The 23,126-nt window shown below is 43.8% G+C and overlaps 1 protein-coding gene across 7 annotated transcripts in view; it reads left to right on the top strand.

Annotated features, from left to right (window-relative positions):
- The window catches only part of ARHGEF6 (Rac/Cdc42 guanine nucleotide exchange factor 6), a 118,756-nt gene extending 98,845 nt beyond the window's left edge, over positions 1-19,911 (top strand). For 3 of the 7 annotated variants that reach the window (XM_089904056.1, XM_022554325.3, XM_089904057.1), the window contains 11 exons: positions 711-857; positions 3,869-3,955; positions 4,762-4,840; positions 5,845-5,990; positions 7,050-7,187; positions 8,732-8,752; positions 9,908-10,001; positions 11,119-11,208; positions 13,415-13,514; positions 15,526-15,580; positions 17,474-19,911. In XM_089904056.1, the coding sequence (XP_089760182.1) occupies positions 711-857; positions 3,869-3,955; positions 4,762-4,840; positions 5,845-5,990; positions 7,050-7,187; positions 8,732-8,752; positions 9,908-10,001; positions 11,119-11,208; positions 13,415-13,514; positions 15,526-15,580; positions 17,474-17,614 (1,098 nt within the window). In that variant the 3' untranslated portion in view covers positions 17,615-19,911. The remainder of the gene's footprint in view (positions 1-710; positions 858-3,868; positions 3,956-4,761; positions 4,841-5,844; positions 5,991-7,049; positions 7,188-8,731; positions 8,753-9,907; positions 10,002-11,118; positions 11,209-13,414; positions 13,515-15,525; positions 15,581-17,473) is intronic. The other 4 variants (XM_022554326.3, XM_022554327.3, XM_022554328.3 and 1 more) reach the window with 4 other exon arrangements.
- Positions 19,912-23,126: the final 3,215 nt, after the last annotated feature.

Consider the following 23,126-nt stretch of genomic DNA (forward strand, 5'->3'; position numbering starts at 1 on the left):
AGTCATACCCCACGTGTTATTTCTTAGCTTGTATTTTCAGTTTGTATTTGTGAAATTCAGTTGTATCTCTTTTTCCAATCCTTTTAGGGATAAAAATTAGCTTAGTACTTTTTCATAGCAATCTACTACTGGTCCCAAAACAAAGTATAGGGCAGTGCCTATGTTTCATTATAAGATCAGTTTGATTCACTGCAGCAGAAGGAGTTTAATTTTCTCTTTTTCGATAACTCTTGGAGTCATTTTGTAAAGTGAGATGTCACTTGGTTGGAAACTGAGTTAGAAAAATAAAATTGCCTTGTAACAAAGCACGATTTATGCAAAGGTAGACAAGATGGAGAGGAGCTGGAGCGAGCAGGGACACCAAGCAGCAGATCTGAACCTACTGGTCCTGTTTGATGTGATTCTGCTACTTGTCTTCCCTTACTCCTTGTGGGGAGGGAGAGGCAACCCCCTTCCTTCTATCACTTTATCTTGATGTTTTGCAAAATGAGAAATGGCTCTTCCTTACAAAATGTTTAGGGGCTGGAGGCTAGAGATTTAAGATAGTGAATCTTTCCGTCTGTCCGGAACGGACCAGGTGATGGGACTCGTGGTGAGGAATAGGGACTCAGCGGAAATCTGATAGTCAAGAGCCGCTTCTTACTTTAGCCTTGTTTTAGGTCTGTTTCAGGAGAATTCCTATTTCAGTATGTTCTGCTTTGGTTCTGTAGGGGCAGTGCCAAGATCTCAGAAAGAGAAAGCAGCTGGAGTTGCAGATACTTTCGGAACCTATTCAGGCATGGGAAGGGGAGGATATTAAAACCTTGGGGAATGTGATCTTTATGTCGCAAGTAATGGTGCAGTATGGAACATGTGAGGTAAGAGGTTTCAAATCTCAACACCCTTTCTTCCGTCTTTTATATATTTCTTCCTTTATTTCTTCTTCCATCAAGGTCAAATGCTCAGACTTTTCGCATCAGAAACTGAGCACCTGTGCTTTGCCCAGCCCTCTGCTTGGTGCTGCGGGAGCAGTTAAGAGAAAAGAACAGCCATGATCTCTGCCTTCAAAGAACTCATTAGAGACAGATTAAAACCCAAGCTGCAACTAGAAAACAAACCAAAATAGTCAATGCCAGATCATGCCATCCCTACAATAGATTCCACAGAAGTTCAGAGAAGGGAGAGACCAAGAAAAGACTGTATGCAGATAGGACTTGAGGAGGGGGCCGTGAAGAGGGAGGGGGAAGATTTTGTAAGGGAGAGGTCATTCTTATCTCAGGAGAGAGCAGGGATGTGGCCTTTTGTCTTCAGCACACTGAGCCAGCCAGTTTATTAGGAGCAGAGGAAGCATCCTGGGCAGAGTGAAAGAGCGAATTCATTGGGTTCGAGAGAGGCAGGTTGTGAAGAACCTCGGCTGTCAGGCAAGGATAGTTCAGCTGGACGCAGCAGGAAACCATGCGAGGCCTGAGTAGTAGAGAAACAGGGGTGAAACGAAAGGGGTGTTTCTGACAACCTGGCAGCTGTGTGTGTCAGCTAAACTGGAGCGGATGGGGCTAGAGACAGGCCATCTGGGTTGGAAAGTGGTAAGTACCCCCCAGGAAGGTGGTGGCAGAGAGAACGAAACTTAAGGGGCAAATATGAGATGTGTTTAGAAGGGAAAGCCTGTAGGAAGTGGTGAGCCAGAGGCTAGAGGAAATGACGGATGTCATTTCAGACCTGGTAACTTTCAAGTGATGGTGGGTATCCAGGAGGAGATGACTTGTAGGCAGCTGTTGAAACGGTATAGAAATGTGGGTAGGAGGTCAGAGTTAGAGGCAGAGGTTTACATGCCCCTGACAGATGTGCCTTCTTGGGAAGTAAATATCCAGAGAGAAGCACGGAAGCCTGACGATGGATTATGTCTTTTAGGAAGGGGGCGGGGTAGGGGAAGAAGGTTGATTACATCACCTGGTGTGATTTATGGGGTATTACCATCGTCTTCTCCCTCCCCAAACATCTTCCTCTACTCCCTGACAGGTCTCTGTCAGAGATTCATTACTGTGGTTACAAAAGGGGAAAGCGGGGAGGGATAAATTAGGAGTTTGGGATTAACAGATACACACTACTATACATAAAATAGATAAACAACAAGAACCTACTGTATAGCACAGGGAACTATATCCAATATCTTGTAATAACCTAAAATGAAAAGAATCTGAAAAAGAATATGTATCTGAATCCCTTTGCTGTACACTTGCAACATTGTAAATCAACTATACTTCAATTAAAAAATTGGAAAAAAAAAGCAATCTCATTTAAAGTGCAGATACCCTGTGGAAGGTTAATGCAGCGACTCTAACAGTCTTTCATACCTTTGGGATAAACCTCTTGGGTAAAGCAAGGATGAATCAGTGCCGGAAAAAGACGAAGCAGGGACTCCCTGGCTGTGCAGTGGTTAAGACTACACGCTTTCAGTGCAGGAGGCTGGGGTTCAATCCCTGGTCGGGGAACTAAGATCTCGCATGCTGCACGGCGAGGCCAAAAGATTAAAAAAAGAAAAAAAGACAAAGCAGAAGGTAGAGGAGAATCAGGGGAGTGTGGTGTGTCGTGGAAATTCTAGGAGGAGCATTTGAAAATGGTCAGCCTGCTGAGTGCTGCAGAAGGGTCAGAGGTCAAAGAGTATGGAGACCGGGAAGAAGCCATTGGATTTCTCTAGAAGGCAGTGATTGAAGACTTTGAGAGAGCAGCAGGGGTGCTGTTAGAGAGAGATCAATGGAGAGAAAACGAAGGCAGCAAGTAATTTAGCAATAAAATGTCAAGAAATAGGGTGTTATGTCTAAGGAGCCACAGGGGCAAGTGAAAGCTTATGAAATGGACAGGAGATGTACATATGCTAAAGGCAGCAGAAAAAGCCAGTTAGACAGGAGAGGCAGCTGGAAGCAAGAGCAGGAGATGAGACCAAGCAAGAGAAAGATGTGAGAGAACGCAGAACACTTGTTAGAAAAATTAGCCTTGAAAGTTGCTCTTCTCAAGCGGGAGAAAGGAGACGGAGCCAGGCATGAGGATAATTGTAGCTAAGATGGCCGGATGCACGAGCCCAGTGCAATCTTTGGCATCTACTCACTGCATGTCTGTTTAAGGGGTTCAGGGAAGGCTTTGTGTGTAAAATTTCCTTTAGTGCCATTTTAAAAAGTGTTTCCTTCTTTGTTTTATATGGGTATAATAATTATTGTGTAGTTATTGATTAACGGTAATTTTAGGAAGAGTTTACCATACATGTTAGGGCATAATAAATTTCCTATCACCTGAAAACCCCTTTATTTGGCCACTTTTCAAAGTAAAATCATTTTCACTTTGAGAACATTGAGACTTACATTGTGCTCTGGTTGCAACTTGGGCAGGAAGGCATTAACTGTGTGACTTTTCAGGCTTACATGCTTGGGAAACAAGCATGGTTGTTTGTATTTAACTGTTATGTATAGGAAGGACACAGATAAGCTGGGGGCCTATATCCATTTTCAAAGTAAAATTAAATGCGTTTTATACTTTTAAGTTGGGTATCCTTTTTTTTTAAAAAAAAAAATCACTGTGGTGGCTTCCCTGGTGGCGCAGTGGTTGGGAGTCCGCCTGCCGATGCAGGGGACGTGGGTTCGTGCCCCGGTCCGGGAAGATCCCACATGCCGCGGAGCGGCTGGGCTCGTGAGCCATGGCCGCTAAGCCTGCGCGTCCGGAGCCTGTGCACCGCAGCGGGAGAGGCCGCAGCGGTGAGAGGCCCATGTACTGAAAAAAAAAAATCACTGTGTTTCATTGCCTTATATAAGATCTATGTTACAAAAATGATTCCAGAAATTCTTAATAAGCAAAATGTGCAATTTATATTTTTCATTTAATCTTTTTCCTTCCACTTCAGGAAAAAGAGGAGCGGTACCTCATGTTATTTTCAAGTGTCTTGATAATGTTATCTGCAAGTCCTCGGATGAGTGGCTTTATCTATCAGGTTAGTAGATTTCATATAAAGCAAATAGCAAGACCCGTAATGAAAACAGGTTTCCATCCAGATGCAATATTTCCACTCCAGCATTAAAAGCTCCAGCCAGAAAAGACAGAATGTTCTGTCTGACCCTTCATGTAATTAAACAGTTTATAAGAGCAGATGTTCCTTCTCTCAGAGGCGTATGTGTTAGCATGAGTTTATCCTGAATGTCCACTGCTCTGGTTATAAGCTAGGTTATGAATGTGTAAATAAAAATTGAAGTCTGCAACTAGATGAATGAGCAACAGAATTTTCCAGGCCCACATCATATCATTATTGCTGAGAAAATATAAAGTTGAGGCTTGCCCCTATGGTTGTCTTATTACAGTCACATCACGTGACTCAAGTTTCTGAGATGGAAGACATTCAGCTCCTTAGGAAATTCAACTTCCTTTAGTCTGCTCCCAAAACACGGAGTACTGTAAGTTACTGTTGCCTATATCCTATCTTGGCCTAGCAATTACTAATTTTCATGAAATTCGAGTTTCTACTTTGTTTTCTGATTATCAGGAAAATGTGTTAGAAAAGTAAACTGTGATTAAATCCTGACCTTATGATTTAGGGTGTGTTAGCAAAACACAACCCCCATTTTCCCCTTGCTTTCTTGTCTGATTAAAATTTAAAGTGGGGAAACATATTATCTATTGACAGACCAAAGAAATATGTCTCTCCATAATTCACCAGTGATTCCTAAGAGGGTCAGAAAATCTAACAAATAAGCAGAGACATGTATAACCACAGAATTAATGGGGATATTCTTTTTCTGGTAGGGAAAAATACCAATAGCAGGAATGGTGGTGACTAGATTAGATGAAATTGAAGGGAATGACTACACATTTGAAATCACTGGTAGGTAATTTTCTCTTCTTCATGTAGCTACTTCAAACTCTTTTTGAAATGCAGTGGGGTTTAAATAAATAAGTGCTATTATTTTCTGTTATATAATCCGTGAGCAAGTTTTACATGGGCATGGCAAAGCATATTCCATTTCCTGGGTTAATTAGTCTACAGCGATAGCAGGGAAACCTCCTGGTCATTCAAAAGCCTCGGCTTTGCCATTAGTTTCAATCTTCTCTTGTATAAGAGCTACTTGTTAGAGCTAAGAAATAACAAAACGGACCGATGTAAATGTAATTTTCTCTCCCTTCTGTCGTCTGTTCCCTGGTGGCAGAGGAGCCATTTTATCACTAGCCTATGAATTAGCAAGATTTGGGTGTGTTTTTAAAAAGTGCTGAAAAGCCGTGAAACTTTCTTCACAAATTGAGCAAAATGCCACACCTCCATAATGCTCCGTGACATTTTGGCCTCTTGTCCCTTTTGCCAAACCTGTTTGATATCCACCTGATGGTTGCACTTTTTGCACTGACACGACACGATGGCTAACACTGGGATGCTGGCCGCAGGCTTTACCCCCTTCTTTCCCAATAGGGAGCCTGAGATTTGGTGTTGGCCCAGAGATTGGAACCAGTCTTAGTTGGATCTTGCTTCATCTTTGATATTGGGTAAAGCAATACAATATTCTCATTTTAGACTATGAACTAGATGGACCCTGTGCTTACATTTTTGGATTGTGAGTTTGTTTAGCGTGAAGTTTTCTACTACTTCCAAGATTCTGTAAGTGGTAGAAATCCAGGATGGTTTTATAAATCAGATATGAGCATTTATGTCTTTACTTTATTATCAGAGCTTATCTGTTCCTGATAGAGAAGTTTCAACAGGGTTAGCTCATAGGTATGAAAACGCCTGAAAATAGACACCCAAGTCCTAGCTGCAATGAAGTGTGTTTATGAATGAGGCAAGCTCAAGCTCCTCCTTGCCTTTTGTTTCCAAATGTTCCTAATCGGGTGATGCAGGTAACATAGTAGAGAGAACTGTGGTCCACTGCGGCAACAACCAGGACTTCCAGGATTGGCTGGAGCATCTGTACAGGCTGATAAGAGGACCCACCTCTTGCAGTTCCTTATCCAAAACATCATCGTCATCTTGTAGTGCTCATTCCGTAAGTAGTCCGTCTGTCCTGTCCAGGGATTATTGAGTCTCTTGTCAAATCTTGCCTGCTGAGGACTTACAAGAAGTGGTGAGCATGCCCTTAGCCTTTGCATAGTCTGTATTTGTAGGGTTTGAAGTACAGTCAAACCTCACTAATTCTGGTTTCTTGTTATGGAGGGAGACCCATCCCAATGAACAGAGTTTGACTTAGAGGTGTGCAGCTTTGTTTGACAGTATTAAGGTACTCCAACTAACTGCTAGCAAAGTTTTTCTGGCCAGAAGTCCTGCTAAGATGTTTTAATGATAAACAGGATTTATTTTAATCAGCAACCATTACGTTCATGTTAATAACGTGCTAAGTCAAAGGAAATAGTTTACCTTCGTGAGTACTTGAACATCTGCATGCAATCTCATTTATGCATCACGTTCCCTCAGTAACCTTTAAGGGTGAACTTTGAGCGTTGTCTCCTTCCATTTTATCATAAATTTAGAGTTCATGGAATTTGAATTGATGAGATTTTACTGTACTTGCCGAGTGAGATTGAAGATGTGCTGTGTTGTCTGTTAACACTCAAACCTGTGATGCCCAAATTCCAGTTTTGAGCACAGTGTGTGGTGGAAAGAACAAGGGCTTTTGGCATCAGATCTGGGTTCAAATCTTGGCTTTGCCAATTGCTGGCTGGTTACTTCACTTTGCTAAAGTTTGTCTTAAGTTCTTCTTAGGAAATAACCTATTTAAGTGCCTAATTGAGTGCCACACACATGACCAAACTCATTAAATGTTGACTGTTACTCCACTTTCCTCCCTTAGAGGGGAGAAAACACCTGACTTGAATGAAATTCCAGGACAGAGGGAGGGCAGGATCATGGGATGTGGAGTGAGTTTTGTGCTGTTCCTTAGAGACCCCAGAGTCTTGACTGGAAAGCGCCAGTTCTCCAAGTGGAGAACTGTTTTCCCATCTTTTCCTTTCCGGGGCTGCCTTTGTGGATGCAACGAAGCTATTGCTGTTCTCTCAGTGTGTGGCCCAGGGGGTCGGGTTCAGATGGCAGATTGCCAACATCTCATCAGACATTCTCCCAGTCTTTTAGCTCTACTGGACAGCCCCGAGGACCCTTGGAGCCTCCTCAAATTATAAAACCGTGGAGCTTAAGTTGTCTGCGACCTGCGCCTCCACTTAGACCATCAGCAGCGCTAGGTTATAAAGAGGTAATTTTGCTACATATGGTATAAAATGCTTCAGACAAGCCGATTTCGTAGCTTATTACAAAGAGTTCTGTGGGCATGTGCTAGAATTGATGATAGGTGATACATGTCAGTCAATCTTGAATTGCTAGACTCAGTGATTTTTTAAAATTAATTTTCCATTTCCGCATTGTCCATCTACACATATTTCTTGAATATCCACAAGGTTTCTGTGCACTGCCTGAGTTTCCCTGGTCTCCGCCTGGAGTGCCTCTGGCTTGCCTTTATGATTATATGATAATTCTATAAATAGGTCATGATGTACACACATCTCAAACAAATGCTACTTCATTAGCATTGAATTGCTAACCAAGCAGTCCCAATTCTGCATTTGGAATCATTTTGATCTCTTAAACCAAATCAGTAAAAGTCTTATGGGACCAAGCCATGGGTCTGAACTATGAAAGTCTGAATTATTTGCTGCAGTGGAAAGAGAAAAAGAATTTCGTGAAAGGAGTGTCTTTTAAAAAGAGGCTTTTAAGGGACAACCCTAGAGGACATCTGATATTTGGGTAGAATGCGGATTTCAAGGTTTTTTTTTTTTTTTTGTCTAGAAGTGGCAGTCAGGAAATGTCAGTCACTATCTTCCATAACTGTGTGGAGCATTACCTTTTCCATCCAAACGGTGGTTTTTTTTTTTCCCCTAACAAGTTTCTCATCATTTCAGCTTTCGGAAAAGATCCTCATTTATTAGTAACTATTCTTTAAATAGGTCTTACCGAGTGAAGATTTAAGTCTGTGACAATTATGAGACGCATAAGTGAAGCATGGTGTTTTAAATCAAAAACTCAAAGTTGAGCTAAGTCTGCGTCACTCATCAAAACACACACTTGACACAAAAATATATGCTGCATATATATAATTGTTTCACTTAATTGTTGCCTCCAGTTCTTAGTGCAGTAAAAGTAGGACAATATTTGGATATGGGAGGATTTTTTGATCCTTTCAACCTGACATGATAGGAGAAATAATCCTTGAGCCGAATCTTTATTATGTACCTCTATTCAGAATTTGGCCAGGAAACAGCCCCACAGGTTGGCTTTGGAAATTGACCGGTGATTCCTGCAGTTATCCAATTTTCTCCTCTGATTACCTAAACCAGGAGTGCCACTTCATAGTTACCTAAGTCCCCTTTTTAATGATGGATATTTTGTAATTGTCAGTTACTAAGTTCAAATTAAGGTGAGCTTTGAAGGGTAAAGTTGACTTAATCCTTCACAGAACTAATCCATTAAAACTAAGGCATGATCACTTTGTTTCTGCTGGGAGATGTGTATTTCAGTTATTTTCGGCATTTGTTTTTCTGCACAGAACTGTATTCCTTGGGCTTTTGCATGATGATATTGCATCTGAAACTAATGTGGGAAACATGATGATATTCTCTCTGTGTAATTTATGATAACACTAACATTTCAAATGTTGTTTTAGAATTATTGATAAATGGATTTGGTCATTATAACCATCGACCTCTCACGCTCATCTTCTCTTTCTTTACATATTCACTTTAGAGGATGTCTTATATCTTAAAGGTAAGGGTAGAACGATATCTTTGGCGTACAGTGACATCATATAATGCTGTGCTGTAACCTTTGATGAATGAAGCTTTCCTTTATGCTTGTTTTGTCCCTTGTTACAATTGGTGGCTAAAATATGAAGATACAATTCTGACATGTAAGTACTTTCTTCAGAAAAGTAGGCTCTTGTGAAATATGTGCGAAAATGTCATCTTATAATGCCTCTAAAATGTCTGTTTTCCGTGGGTTTTTTTATATGCTGTTTCTATTTTTCCTGTTATTTTTGTCACATGTGAGTTTTTCATGTCTGTCTGTTTTCAAGTCTAAGTGGATCACTGAGGCTAAGTGGAAGAAATTAAATTCTTTGTTGCAGTTATTTTTAAGGTAGTGATTGTTAACCATGCATCCTGTATATACATTGCATGGGAGATTGGAATAAGATGATCACTGTTTACTTGGGTACTTAATGAGCACCTTTTTAGACCTGCTGGTTATTCATATGGCAAAGGCAAATCCAATAATTCATCTCTCTTTTTTCTACTAATTAAAAATATGACTTTATAGATGTATGTTTAAGCTTGCTGTAGGTACGTTATGCCTAACCCTAAATTATTTATCAGGAAATCCTTCATTTGGCTCTTCTCTCTGACTACAGGGAATTTACTTAGTCTCTCTGCCTTAATTTTCCTGTCTCACAAATGGAAATTGATATTCTTCTTTGTGGGACTGTCGCTAAGGAGAATTTATTTAAATAGTTTTGAAGCTCTTCAAAAAGCGGTCCATACCCCATTAATAGTTACAATTGTTATTTCATTCCCTTAAAGCTGTATCAGTGGGGAATATAAACCAAGTTAGGAAATACTGTTATTTCTCTAGGATTGACATCCATTACTTTCTCTGCAGATGGTACCCTAAAGGCATTTGGCCTCCTGGAGAAGCAGCCGCATAAATTCTCTATGGCAATTGAGAGGATAATAGCATTGCCTCGGTTTCATTTAACCTTTTAGAGTTCATTGGAACCATTTTTATTGTGTATAGTATTAAATCCTGATACCCTCCTAAGTGAGACTGTCAAAAATAAGAGAGAGCCATTCTATTTAATTTCATTTGCTTTTTTAATTTGTGTTTTGGGGAAATTTTTAATTCATAAAGAAACCTCTATCCTTACAGGAATCTGGTAAAAGCCCCAAAACGATGAAGAAGTTTCTTCACAAAAGAAAGACCGAAAGAAAGCCATCGGAGGAGGAATATGTCATCCGCAAAAGTATGTGTTTCGTACTTTTAGAAAGTTGGTTATGGATGAGGAATTTTTTGAAAGAAGAGGATTCGAGCAGTATGTTCTCAGCATCGCCTTTGACATAAAGAAAAATGCATGGGAAGGCTTGGCCGCCACCTCTCAGATTTTGCAATAAGCTGTCTCCTGCTGCTTTTCATGTCGTCTTAGGCAGACAAACCATCTATATAGTTTTCATGTTGAACATTTGGCTCTACCTGGTTTAGAACCACTAAAGGGACCCATTTGCTATGGATACATTTTTTTCTTCCCTCTTAGTTTCTGACACCTGAGATACTTGCCTTTACTGAGATCGACTAAATAGGCCCAAAGCCTGAGATCCTCTGGAATTTTAATGTTCAGTGATGTTCTCTGTTAGTCAAGGAAGCAGCCTGCTGGCATATAGAAACAGGGCTGGGTTTAGAGGCAGGCTGCAAAGTCGGTCAGCCAATCAATATGTACACATTTGCCTCTCTGGGAACAAGGTACTCTGGGACACACATGAAGGAGTAAGTGATGTATCACCAAGGGGTGACAGAGCTGTGTGTATCAGTCCGAAATACAGTCTGGATAAATCTTTGCTGGACTCCAGCTTCTGCTTCCCCTACCCCTCACCTCACCCCTGGATGTGCACAGTCATTTCTAGAATGAGTTGGAGGGGGTTGGGGGAATGAGAGGGAGAATCAGTGGCTAGGCTGGCTGGTTGGGAAAAAATGGGTGGGATTAATGGTGGAAAGCTTCCTAGAGAAAGTGAGCCTTGAAATTTGATGGAAAGGAAGGGTGTGGTGTATGGGATGAGAACTGAGGCCAGCACCAAGCCCAGGGCTGGCCTTGTAGCCTCTGAGGCACTGACAGGACCCTCCAATTTCGAACTCCAAGTGGCTTCTGGAGCAGGCCACTTTCGGTGCTGAACTCACTGGTGCCCCATCCCTTTCCCAAGGTGGATGTGTCTCTGCTCCACCATGCCAGCCGGTCAGCTTTTTCTCCTGCCTTTCATTAAGGCCACCGGTCAGAGAAGCCAGTGCCTAGCACCCGAGTGCACTACATCATTTCGAGGGTCCAGAGGCATGTAGCTCCCTGAGGAGTCACGATTCATTACACTTGACAGGTACGGCTGCTCTGGAAGAGGACGCTCAGATTCTGAAAGTGATCGAAGCCTACTGTACCAGTGCCAACTTTCAACAAGGCCACAGCTCAAGTAGGTTCCCCCAAACCACTTTCTCTAATGAGTGATGTTTCTTTGCTACTGCTCACTGCCTCTTAGAAAAAGAGAAAAGCAACCCAGATGGGCTGCAGGGTGTGTAAAGCAGGTGACTTGCAGCAGAGGGGCGGGCACAGGGCTGCATCTCTCAGATAAGCTGGTTTTAGCTACCAAGCGGTTTGTTTACCCACTGTTTCTTTTCACCCAGAGACAAAGAGAAATGCAAGAGTAAAAAAGTTGGAGGTGATAGAAATGAAAATAAATTTTTTTTAAAGTCACTCTCCTTTGAAGTACGCAGATACCTTCACCAACACTAGTTAAAGAGCCCAGAGAGTTCCTGTGTCTGTGAACTGATGCTAATCTCTTCTTATAGGCAGATTTGGAAAGGAAGTCAAAATACTATCTTTGATCAGCTGCATATTTAAGCAAACAGAGCTTCACCAAACTCAAGTTTCAGAGTTGCTCTGAAAATCTGGAAATGTCGCTGCTTAGCAGGGCCTGTTGAGAGTGTCTACAATTTATCAGGGAGCCATTAGGTGAGGGTATTTCCCCCAACAGCTTTCAGGCTACAAACTGAAAGCGAGATAATACTTTCTGATTCATCCTTGTGTTTTTAGAAAAGCCAGGTCACATCGCTTATGTCCTTGGTCTTTCATTATTATGGGCATTCAGGATACCTGGTGTGAGGGTCCTGCATCTGTGTAAGAGATAAGCTCTCCATAATGTTCCATCTGGACAGCCACTGAGCCCTGGCTTGAGTGTGGGCAGGGCTTCCTCAGTGGACTGCCCTGACCGATGCTTCCAAAGTAACATGTCTCTCAGGTCGTCATGGGGAAAGCATTCTATGTGGAAGTTGACACATTTGACTCTGAAGGGGGGACTGTCACACCTTCTGCTTCTCAGACCAAACCTGCCTCTGGCTTTGGGCATGCCCAGCCCTGATAACAAGGCTCGAGGAGTCAGGAAAAGAAAGTGAGAGCAGTTTTTATTGCAAAAACAAGGAAAGAGAGGGGGGCAAGGAGACGCCAGAAGCAGCAGCCCTCATACGAAATCCGACCTCACCTCCCGCCGCCTCCTGTCCTCACACTGACAGAGACGGGAGATTTGCTCAGAGGTGCGGGCAGGCATTCTGGCCTCAAGAGTCTCATTTCCCCCCACCCCCGTCCTCCCTGGCCTCCCTTTTATGTGTGGAAAGTGTCTAGCATAGTGCTTGGCACGTGGTAAGCGTTTTCGCATCCTGGTGACCGACACCCTCCATCCCTCTGCAGCCAGAAGTCCTGCACCCGTAGAAGCGGCCGCTATTGTTTCTCGCTGCATCCAGTCGGTTGGTTAGTCGGCCAGTCTGCTATGCACTTATTAAGCACCTACGAAGTACTGGGCCCCGAGGAAGGCAGAGACACATCCACCTCGGGAAAGGGATGGAGGTTGAGTGAAGGCACTGAGTGTTCACAACTGGAAGGAACTTGGCTTAGAAGAGAGGAAGCCAGTGGCTCTGAGAGGAAGGATCCAGAAGGGACGGGGAGGTTGCAGGTGCAGGAGAGCTGTCTGGTCAGGTCCCATGGCTGCTCTGTCACCTCTTCCATCCCAGAGCCTGGAGATGGTGAGCGGAGAGCAGTAAGGACGCCTGCATCTTTGCTGCTGTTGTGATCATCTCCCCAACGCCCCCTCTACCCTCCATCAAAATGGTCTTCACCGACCCTGCTTCACCCTGTAGGACGGTAAAGAGAACAAATGGGAGTGAGTGATGCTTCTGAGGCCCTTTAAGCATGCTGCGTCCCAGTGCAGTGCTACGTTCTGCATGATTTTTACTCAAATACAAAACCCACAGGGTGTGGCGTGCCGTTCCCCAGAGACGCGCAGGGAGGAATGGTCACTGGCTGGCTCTTTGCACTGGAAGAGGCAAAACAGGAAAAGATGGGGTCTTGGTTGAGGACAGTTCTCACAGCGGCCTTTTCACATTGTGTTTCTGAATACAAAATGTGCCCCTGGCCCCCAGGATTGAATCAGTGTATTTGGCCATTTCGAATTTCTCCCGTCAGGAGGATTTCGTCAGCAGATGTTGGATGACTACTCTCGGGGCGCCAGGCAGCCAGATGCCGTCAACAAAGACCCCTCAAAAACCACAGTAGAAAGGAGCTAACCCCCAACAAATAGTCTCCCCTAGTAAACTCCCTCCCTCGCCTCTTGCCGCCCTTGTCTGTAGGTGCTCGCAAGGATTCCGTTCCCCAAGTCTTACTCCCCGAGGAAGAGAAACTCATCATTGAAGAAACCAGAAGCAACGGCCAGACCATCATTGAAGAAAAGTGCGTAGAGCGGGCTAAACCTTTTCTGATTTTTCTGGGGGCTGGAAAGAAGGTTCTGGCAGGGCAACGTGGCTGTGGCCAAGCCTGCACGGGAGGACAGTCCCTCCTCATCTGAGAATGTGGCCCTCTTGGCTGACTGTGCAGTTGGGAGCCTGGGGAGGGCTGCCCGCCAACAAAGGGAAGGGGAAAGGAGAGGCAGAGGAGGTCAGGAAGGGACTTCAGGGCACGCAAGAATACCACTCCACATGGGGTTTGGAGGCATTGGGAAGGCCGTAGCACCAATTCCCTTGCCCAGAGGGACGCCTCTCACATTTATTGACTCAGGCACTTTATTTTCACATACTTGACCTCATTTAAACTCCTACCGCAATCCTGGGAGATAAACGTTACTTTCACCACTGTTACAGATGAGGAAACTGAGATTCAGGGAAATTATGTCCCTGACTTAGCTTTGCACAGTAGTGAGGGTGACCTAACGGGGGAAAATTGGGTTAAGTGCTTGTATATACTTGAGTCATTTCTGAAGTCAGGCCTAAATTTGCATAGGACAGCGTGTTTCACAGTGCTTGGCATCGTCAATGTATTTTTCCATCTGGTGTATGAAGTGATACGACCAAATGGTACAGCACTTGGGCTCAAGAGAATAACAGCCCTGATTCAACTCCAGATTCTGGTACTTGTTAGCCATGTGACCTGGAGCAAGTTCCATCACCTCTCTGTGCCTCAGTTTCCTCATCTGTAAAATGGGTATGATAGTAATACTTTCAGAGTTTTTGTGAGGTTAAATGGAATAAGAAGTACAAAGGCTGGCATGTGATAATTACTCAATAAATGATGATCGTTATAATTACTATTATTATAGCTATATTAACCCCTACAATGACTTTATGAGGTTTTCAGGGAATGTGATATTATCCCCATTTTGTATGTGAAGAAAATAAGACCAAGAGAGGATGAGAAGAAAACTGGTTACCTAAGGTTAGAGGACTGGCAAGTCGTAGGGTCAGAACTGGAGCCCAGATCTCCAATGTCCTTGTCCAGGGAGAGAGCCAGAGAGGAAATGACTCTTCCACAGTTCTGCCAAGGCGCTTTATCCTTTTTTGGAATATATGGAATCTTTTAGAAATAATGTCCCTGACTTTGTGTTTGTGTCATGTACGATGGTGTAGGGTCAGATAGGTGAGAAGGGCAATGCCATAGCACAGATAGCGTAGGATAGGCAGGGCCTGGTGACACCTCTCATTACAATATGTCAGGTGATGGTCCTTCCTGCCCCCAAGAGAGAAATCAAAACCTTATGAGGAGCCCTAGTCTCTTTTTTTTCTTGACTTTTCTTTCTTTCTTTTTTTTTTTTACATCTTTATTGGAGTATAATTGCTTTACAATGGTGTGTTAGTTTCTGCTTTATAACAAAGTGAATCAGCTATACATATATATATATATATATATATCCCCATATCTCCTCCCTCTTGCATCTCCCTTCCCCCCACGCTCCCTATCCCACCCCTCTAGGTGGTCACAAAGCACCGAGCTGATCTCCCTGTGCTATGCGGCTGCTTCCCACTAGCTATCTATTTTACGTTTGGTAGTGTATCCATGCCACTTTCTCGCTTTGTCACAGCTTACCCTTCCCCCCCATTTTCTTTTTATTTACTTTTAAAAATTGAAGTAGAGTCGATGTACTGTATTATATAAGTTACAGGTGTACAATACACTAGTCTGTTTTATTTTTTTAGTACTTGTCTAAGCTGGGAAGCAAGCAGCAGAGGAGGAGGGAAGTGTAGAAAACGTGCGGTGACACGGTGTTAGAAAGAGCTTGTGTGATGCTGGTTGTTAGCCCGTAAAAATGAGAAACACAAGGACCATTCATAGCAGTATCTCTTCCGATTCACCAGCAAGGCCACCGCTTTTCAGGATCTGTATTTCTATAAAGCTGCTTTTCTTCTTAAGTATCACTTAACAATATCTCAGTGCCATCTATTAATCTATGAACTTTATCTTTGTGTTCTAGGAGCCTTGTCGATACTGTTTATGCCTTGAAGGATGAGGTCAAAGAGCTGAAACAGGTAATGAAATTCGAAAGTCGTTTTCTCAGATCCTAACGGGCCTGCTCCCTCTTCCCTGCTGTGCACTGGTAGATGCCCTCAGGAGAAGGCCAGGAACAAGGTGGTGAGGTGGGGATTCTTAGTTCCCTTGTGTCAGCCAGGTGGGTTTTGTTGATTTTACCACGTGGCCTTGGGTTTCAACTTCTGAAGCTTGCTTATATACCTATTTAGGGATTTACAATAGGATCACAAACTTAGTTACAACTTCATGTTCCCTGACTTTTGCAAACAGAATTTAAGAAAAGATAAGTCATTCACGAGCATGTAAGTGTAAACAGAACCATAAATCATGATTTGTAGGCTCCTCTGCAGATCTGACCCAGTGCTCCATGAGGGACACTCTCCCTTGGGTTTGAGGACTGACTGTACCTGGTGACAGGGTAAAGGATGGATTGAAGGGAGAGAGACCAGAGGCTGGAAGACCACTTAGGAGGTTATTATAAAACTCAGGGTGAGACGTGATAAAGTCCTGAGCTGAGGAGGGAGAGCCGCTCAGGCTACGGAGGAGGGACACAGATGTAAAGGAAGGCACATCGCAGAGTTAGAGCCTTTGGAAAATGGCGCCATGATGCAGGGATTAAGAAAGAGCCAGGGATGGAAGATGAGTCTTTTTACCTGGGTATCTACTTTGTTTTTTTGTTTTTTAATTGAAGTATAGTTAGTTTACAATGTGGTGCCAATCTCTGCTGTACAGCAAAGTGACTCAGTTATACACATATAGACATTCTTGTTTCATATTCTTTTCCATTATGATTTATTACAGGATATTGAATATAGTTCCCTGTGCTATATAGTAGGACCTTGTTGTTTATCCATCCTATATATAATAGTTTACATCTGCTAATCCCAAACTCCCTGTCCTTCCCTCCCTCAATCCCCCTCCCCTTGGCAACCACAAGTTTGTTCTCTATGTCTGTGAGTCTGTTTCATAGGTAGGTTCATTTGTGCCATATTTTAGATTCCACATATAAGTGATATCATATGATATTTGTCTTTCTCTTTCTGACTTACTTCACTTAGTATGATAATCTCTACTTGCATCCATGTTGCTGCAAGTGGCATTATTTCATTCTTTTTTATGGCTGAGTAATATTCCATTGTATATATGTACCACATCTTCTTTATCCATTCATCTGTTGATGGACACTTAGGTTGTTTCCATGTTTTGGCTCTTGTGAATATTGCTGCTATGAACATAGGGGTACACATATCTTTTTGAATTATAGTTTTGTCTGGGTATATGTCCAGGAGTGGGATCCCTGGATCATATGGTAGTTCTATTTTCAGTTTTTTGAGGAACATCCACGCTGTTTTCCATAGTGGCTGCACCAACTGACATTCCCACCAACAGTGTAGGGGTGTTGGGTATCTACTTTGATATGGTGGTGCCCTTCATGGAAATCAAGAGCCACAGGAGGAAGAGAAGTTTGGGGGGTGGGGGAGATACTGAGTTCACTTCAGGGCGTAATGAGTCCGAGGTGCTTGTAACACATCTAAGTTGGCATTGGGGACTGTCAACCTGGTGCTCATGAGCTGAGATGAGGTCAGTACCAGAGAGACTGGGGAGGCGCCTATGTAGTTATTTGAGTTGAAAGAGAAGAGACACTAAGTGAAAAGTGTGTTGAATTAGAAGAGGGCCAGGGCCAGAGCCCTAGAGAATGCTTGTATTATATCTCAAGGGATGGTCAGCGAGAAGTAGAACAATCAAGAGGCTGCCTTGTCTTAGAAGCTGAGGGAGAGGAGCTTGAGGCAGGAAAGTGTTGTCAGTGGTGAAGGCTGCCAAGAGACTGAGCAGGAGGGGCCCTGAGGCGGGGTCCCTTTGTTTGGTAACCAACCAACCTCTTCCCATCATAGGAGAATAAAAGAATGAAGCAGTGCCTGGAAGAAGAGTTGAAATCAAGAAGGGACCTAGAAAAGCTGGTCCGGAGGCTGTTGAAGCAAACTGATGAGTGTGTTCGCGCCGAGTCCAGTAGCAAGACCTCCATTCTCCCATAACCATCACAGTGCGGCTGGCAGAGGGTGCCCGCAGGGCATCGGGAAATGTCCAGCTGAGTGATCTGACTCAGTTTGCTCACTTCTCTGGTTTTTATTTCGTATATTAGTGTCTCTCTCTCTCTCTCTCTCTCTCTCTCTCTCTCTCTCTCTCTGTGTTTGGTTCAGTGTTTGTTGTTGTTTGGTTATTGGTTGGTTGTTTATTTTTTTTTAACAGAGGTCAAAGCAAGAGGGGGTGAACATCTCCCCAGTCTTTTCCATTCAGTAAGCAAAGGGAAGCTAACGTAGGCAAATGACTTACATGGCCTTCAGATGGCTTTCAATTCATAGTGCCTCTTTACCAGCCATTATCTCGGGTCACTCTTTTTGGGCTGGCTGCTGTCCCAAAGTGGCCGGCCATGGCTTATTAAATGTGAACTTGACTTTCTCCCCCAATGCTTTCCTGTTCCTGGCAGCCCCTCAGTACCTGATTTACTGAAGGCAACACTTCTGGAACTCCGACTGGCGTAGGGCGAAAGGCTAACACAGTTTGCCCAGTGATCCGGCTGCCCTTCCCTGGGCCGTCCTCAATGCACACTTTTTTTTAATGACTACCCTATTTTGTCTATAAGACCAAGAAAACCGTAGTGCCCTCCCTCCTTTCGTGTTGGTTTACATTTTAACTCTGTGGGACAGAAGCTCTGGTCACCCATGCCAACACCAAATCCATTAGCAAATTGCACTGGACAGTCCTCCCCTTCAGTAGCAGAGTTGCCCATCTCTTGCCAGTGCATGATAGGTTTTGTCCCTAATCTTCTGCCTTGTGTGTAAGTTTTCTATTTCCCCAGTGCTTTTAGCCAAGCATACCAAGTGGTGTGTCAACTGGTATGTGTGTGCTTTGCTTTTTAAAAATACAGACTGTGAGCACTTTCTTTTTTCTACATCACATATTCAAATTGCGACTTCTCATCCTTCAGTCTACACTTGAGGAGATGTTGTGCCCTAGCAGACAGCTTTAATTCCCTTGATTGCTCTACCATATATGCTGTGAGAAGCTGTGATAGTCATCAGCCTCTTCGAGTAGGACTCTAAGAATTATTTGCAGAAATGTGCTGTTGGCCCAGTTTGTATAGCCGGAAAGAAGGGGCCGCTCTAGTAGCTGTGTGCTGGCTACTAGTGAAGCTGATTATTTGGAACTGGTTTACTCAAGTTGCTTGTTGAATCAAACCCTCGCCTTTGTAAGCATCTGGGAAATTAGAACTGTGATAAGCCAGGTTTAGAAGAGAGTCACAGGAGGGCAACACACATCCAAATTCAGCACAGTTGAAAGTTGGCCTGGGGCTGTAGGACAGAGCAGTGCAACCTGCCCCTGTCTGTCCCAAAGACGGGAAGTTTGGCCAGGTGGAGGAGATCGCTGGAAAGAGAGGCCAAGGACCAGTGGACTGAGCAAAGTTGTCTCCCACATACATTTGATGGGTGCCTATAAATGCGGGTTTTGTGAATGTTGTTTAGGAACCAAACTTGAAGCTTGAACTCCCCAGCTTGTTAAGCCCTTTTCCTTTCTAGTACAGGGTGGGTCTCAGTTCCCATAACTACATGGTACGGGGCTGTTGACTGCTTGCTGCACAGCAGAAATTACACCGTCCACGGGAAATGGACTGTTCCTGCAGATCAATCTCAGCCAACCACACCCAGCTGTCTTTGGAAGCTGAAGACCGAACAAGATTGCTAGGAACGGCTGTTGTTCTGTTTTTAGCCCAACAGTTTAGAGATGCCGTCCTTCATCTCCAAATGGAAAACAACAGTAACAGCAACACAGATCATAGCATCTGCCCTGTCTGTGGTTAGTCAATGGCTTGCAATAAATGTGCAAACTATATCCATAGGAAACATTTTTGTGATTACAAAGTACTTTAGTTGATAAGGTATATAGGATTGTTTAAAATATTGAAAGGTCTTTATTTTAAGGTGACGTGCCCATATGCATGTTTTGGGGACGTGGCCCTTCTGATGAGAGGCCCTGTGTACTCTGGGTAATGTAGCTCGTGCAGAGTGGTGTCCGCACTCCCACTCGATAATCCTATACGGGAAATGAAGCCATGTTAACCTGACGGCAGTGTCTCCATAGTTGTGTTGTTTACAGTACTCTATAAATGGGTCCCTGTTACTCTGTAGTCAAACTGCCGCCCTTCGAGGCCTTTCAGTTCCTCTTCTGTCATGTCCCTTCTCACACAGCTCAAATTTTCTAACTTGTTTTTATTTTGAAGACTTTTAAACTGGACATTTTCAATAAATAAGAATAACAATGCTTTATAAAGTAAGTCCTGTGTTTCTTCTTCATTTTCTTTTTCTTTTTCTTTTTTTTTTTTTGCTAGCTGGTGTGCAGAAAGATTTCTCATGCTGTGTCAGCTTCCTCTTCTGTTTCCCTCATTAGCTATCCATGCTCATCAGGCCCCTGAACCAGCTTCTACCTTTTTCACTCAGGCCAGATGATATTTGTTCCCCACTTTAAAGAGATAATACACCTCTTGAGAGAGAACCTTCTGTAACTTCTCCATCCCTCTCCTCCTGCCCCCAACCTATAAACTGTCTGTACCTCTTCTCACCATTTTCCTTCCAATATAAGAGAAAGAGATATTCACTTTCTTGTTCAAGCTTATCCCTTGATCTTTAGTCTGGTTTCCATCCCTCTTTGTATTTTGCAGGATTTTGTCAATTTTGACCACAGGTGGAATGCTGGTGTCAGCGGTCAGGATGAAAATATTTGCTCCACCCTCAAGATAGATGCACTGGATATTATCTGTTGCTACTCAGCATCCATTCCTCCCCCCACCCACAACCCCAAGGCTAAAAAAGCACCTAGCCCAGACTCCCTTGCAGCTAGGGTTCCGATACAGTGTGGGTTCTGATACATTTTCAGTTCTGCCAATGAGATGCCTTTGTGCAATGTTTGAAAGGCTTCAGTTAGCAGAGGCTATCTTCCTGGGGCTTGTTGGCTGGCAGGAGGTTCCAGGGATATGTCCGTGGCTTCTGTACTACCTATGGGTGACAGACTGTAGTGGCAACAGCATCTTCTGAAACTGGATTTGGATTACACCTACCGTGTTATGACCTTGAAGCCATAGACAGTGGAAGCCCCCTGACTTCCACTTCTGTAGCTGTCTATTTTTTTATTTTTTTTGGCTGCATTGGGTCTTTGTTGCTGTGCGTGGGCTTTCTCTAGTTGTGGCGAGCGGGGGGCTACTCTTCGTTGCGGTGCGCGGGCTTCTCATTGCAGTGGCTTCTCTTGTTGCGGAGCGCAGGCTCTAGGCACACGGGATTCAGTAGTTGTGGCACGTGGGCTCAGTAGTTGTGGCTCGCGGGCTCTAGAGTGCAGGCTCAGTAGTTGTGGCGCACGGGCTTAGTTGCTCTGCGGCATGTGGGATCTTCCCGGACCAGGGCTCAAACCCGTGTCCCCTGCATTGGCAGGAGGATTCTTAACCACTGCACCACCAGGGAAGCCCCTGTAGCCATCAATTTTATAGGCACCTGATATTACCTTTCTGCCTCAGGAAGCCGAAGCAATAGCTGTAACATGGCACCTCCCATGTGCTAGGCTCTGCGCTGTTTTACATAGTTAAGCTCCTGTAACCCTTGCAACAACCCTATGAGGTATTCACTATTGTTATCCCCATCTTACAAGTGAACAAAGGTACAGTGGTTGAACAATATGCTAGTATGTGTGTAGCAGGGATTTGAAACCCTGGTCCGTCTGCCTCTCGAATCCATGCTCTTGCTACTGCATCTCCTCCTCTGCACTTGGTACTTGCCAAGTCAGCTTCTACCTCGGCCATCTACGCTCCTGAAGTCACTGATGAGCTCTTACTGACAAATCCGGGGAGCGCTTTTCAATACCCATCTTGACCTCTCTGCAGTTTCTGACCCTTGCCTCCTTGATAAATCTCTCCTTCCTGGGCTTTCATGATCCCAGCTTTCCTGGCGTTCATTCAACCTTTCTGACCACCCCAAAGTCTCCTTTGCTGGATCTACCTCCTGCCTGTCCCCTGAATGTTGCTGATCCTTGACGCTCTTTGCCTCTTCTCTTCCTTTCTATAGCCTCTTCCTGGACAACCTTGTCTATTCCTATAACTTTATTCATCAAAGTGTAGATGACTTCCTGGTCCATATTTTTCCATCCTGACCTTTTCTCCTGAGCTCCAGACCCGTGGATGCAGCCACCTTGTGGACATCTCAGCTTGGATGTCCTACAGCACCTCAAACTCAGCATGTCCCAAACTGTACTCCTCATTCGTAGTCCTAGATCTGCTCTTCCAATGTTTCCTATCCCAGTACATAGCACCCCTGGCCACTTAGTTGCCCAAACCGGAAAAACAAGTATTGTCCTTTATTCCTTCCTCTCCCTCAACCCTGTATAAATTTATACATTAACCCTTTATACCTTTAGTCATCAAGTCTTACCATTTTTAACTCTGTTGTAACCCCTGAACTTCTCCCCATCCTCCGTTGCCTATTTTTGATGCTTATCATCTCTCCCTCAGACTAATGCATCTCTTTGCCTCTTGTAGTCTAGCCTCTTGGGTGCCAATAGTCTGGCCTCTTTGGTGCCAGTAGAATGATTATCTAAAAGATCTATGTCATTCACCTGTTTAAAAATTTAATCTCTTGCTACTCCCCGCCACACTCAGTAAAGTTGGATCTCCTTGAATTTCTTTTAAGTCCCGTAATATGCCATTTGCCCTGCCTAGAATCCCTTTCCCATCCCTGTCCATCAAGCAAATTCATTCCTTTCCATTTAGAGTCAGCTCAAGTATCTATGTGAACTCCTGATTTCTAAAACGCATGTACATATGTATCTCTGCATGTATATGTGTACATTTATATGTATGTAGTGTGTATGTATGAATTAGGGTTGCCAGATAAAACACAAGACGCTCAGTTGCATCGGAGTTTCAGCTGTATATCAAATAATGTTTTGGTATAGATCATGTCCCAAATACTGCATGGGATATATTTATACTAAGTTTTTCAATGTTTACCTGAAATCCAAATATAACTGGGTATCCTGAATTTTTTTTTAATTTTTTTTTTTGGCTGCGCTGGGTCTTCGTTGCTGTGCACGGGCTTTCTCTAGTTGCGGCGAGAAGGGGCTACTCTTCTTTGAGGTGTGTGGGCTTCTCATTGCAGTGGCTTCTCTTGTTGCGGAGCATGGGCCCTAGAGTGCATGGGCTTCAGTAGTTATGGCACGTGGGCTCAGTAGTTGCAGCATGCGGGCTCAGTAGTTGTGGCTCGTGGGCTCTAGAGCGCAGGCTCAGTAGTTGTGGCACGTGGGCTTAGTTGCTCTGTGGCATGTGGGATCTTCCCGGACCACGGATTGAACCTGTGTCCCCTGCATTGGCAGGCTGATTCTTAACCACTGTGCCACCTGGGAGGTCCCTACCCTGAAATTTTATTTGCTGAGGCTGACAGCTTTAGTACCTACATGTGTATACATAGGCATCTAAACGCATACATTTCCTAGGAGAAGTGACATCCTAAT

This window comes from Delphinapterus leucas, chromosome X (genome assembly GCF_059928025.1).
Source record: "Delphinapterus leucas isolate spDelLeu-1000000601 "Yukka" chromosome X, BTC_Dleu_Yukka2, whole genome shotgun sequence".
NCBI lineage: Eukaryota > Metazoa > Chordata > Mammalia > Artiodactyla > Monodontidae > Delphinapterus > Delphinapterus leucas.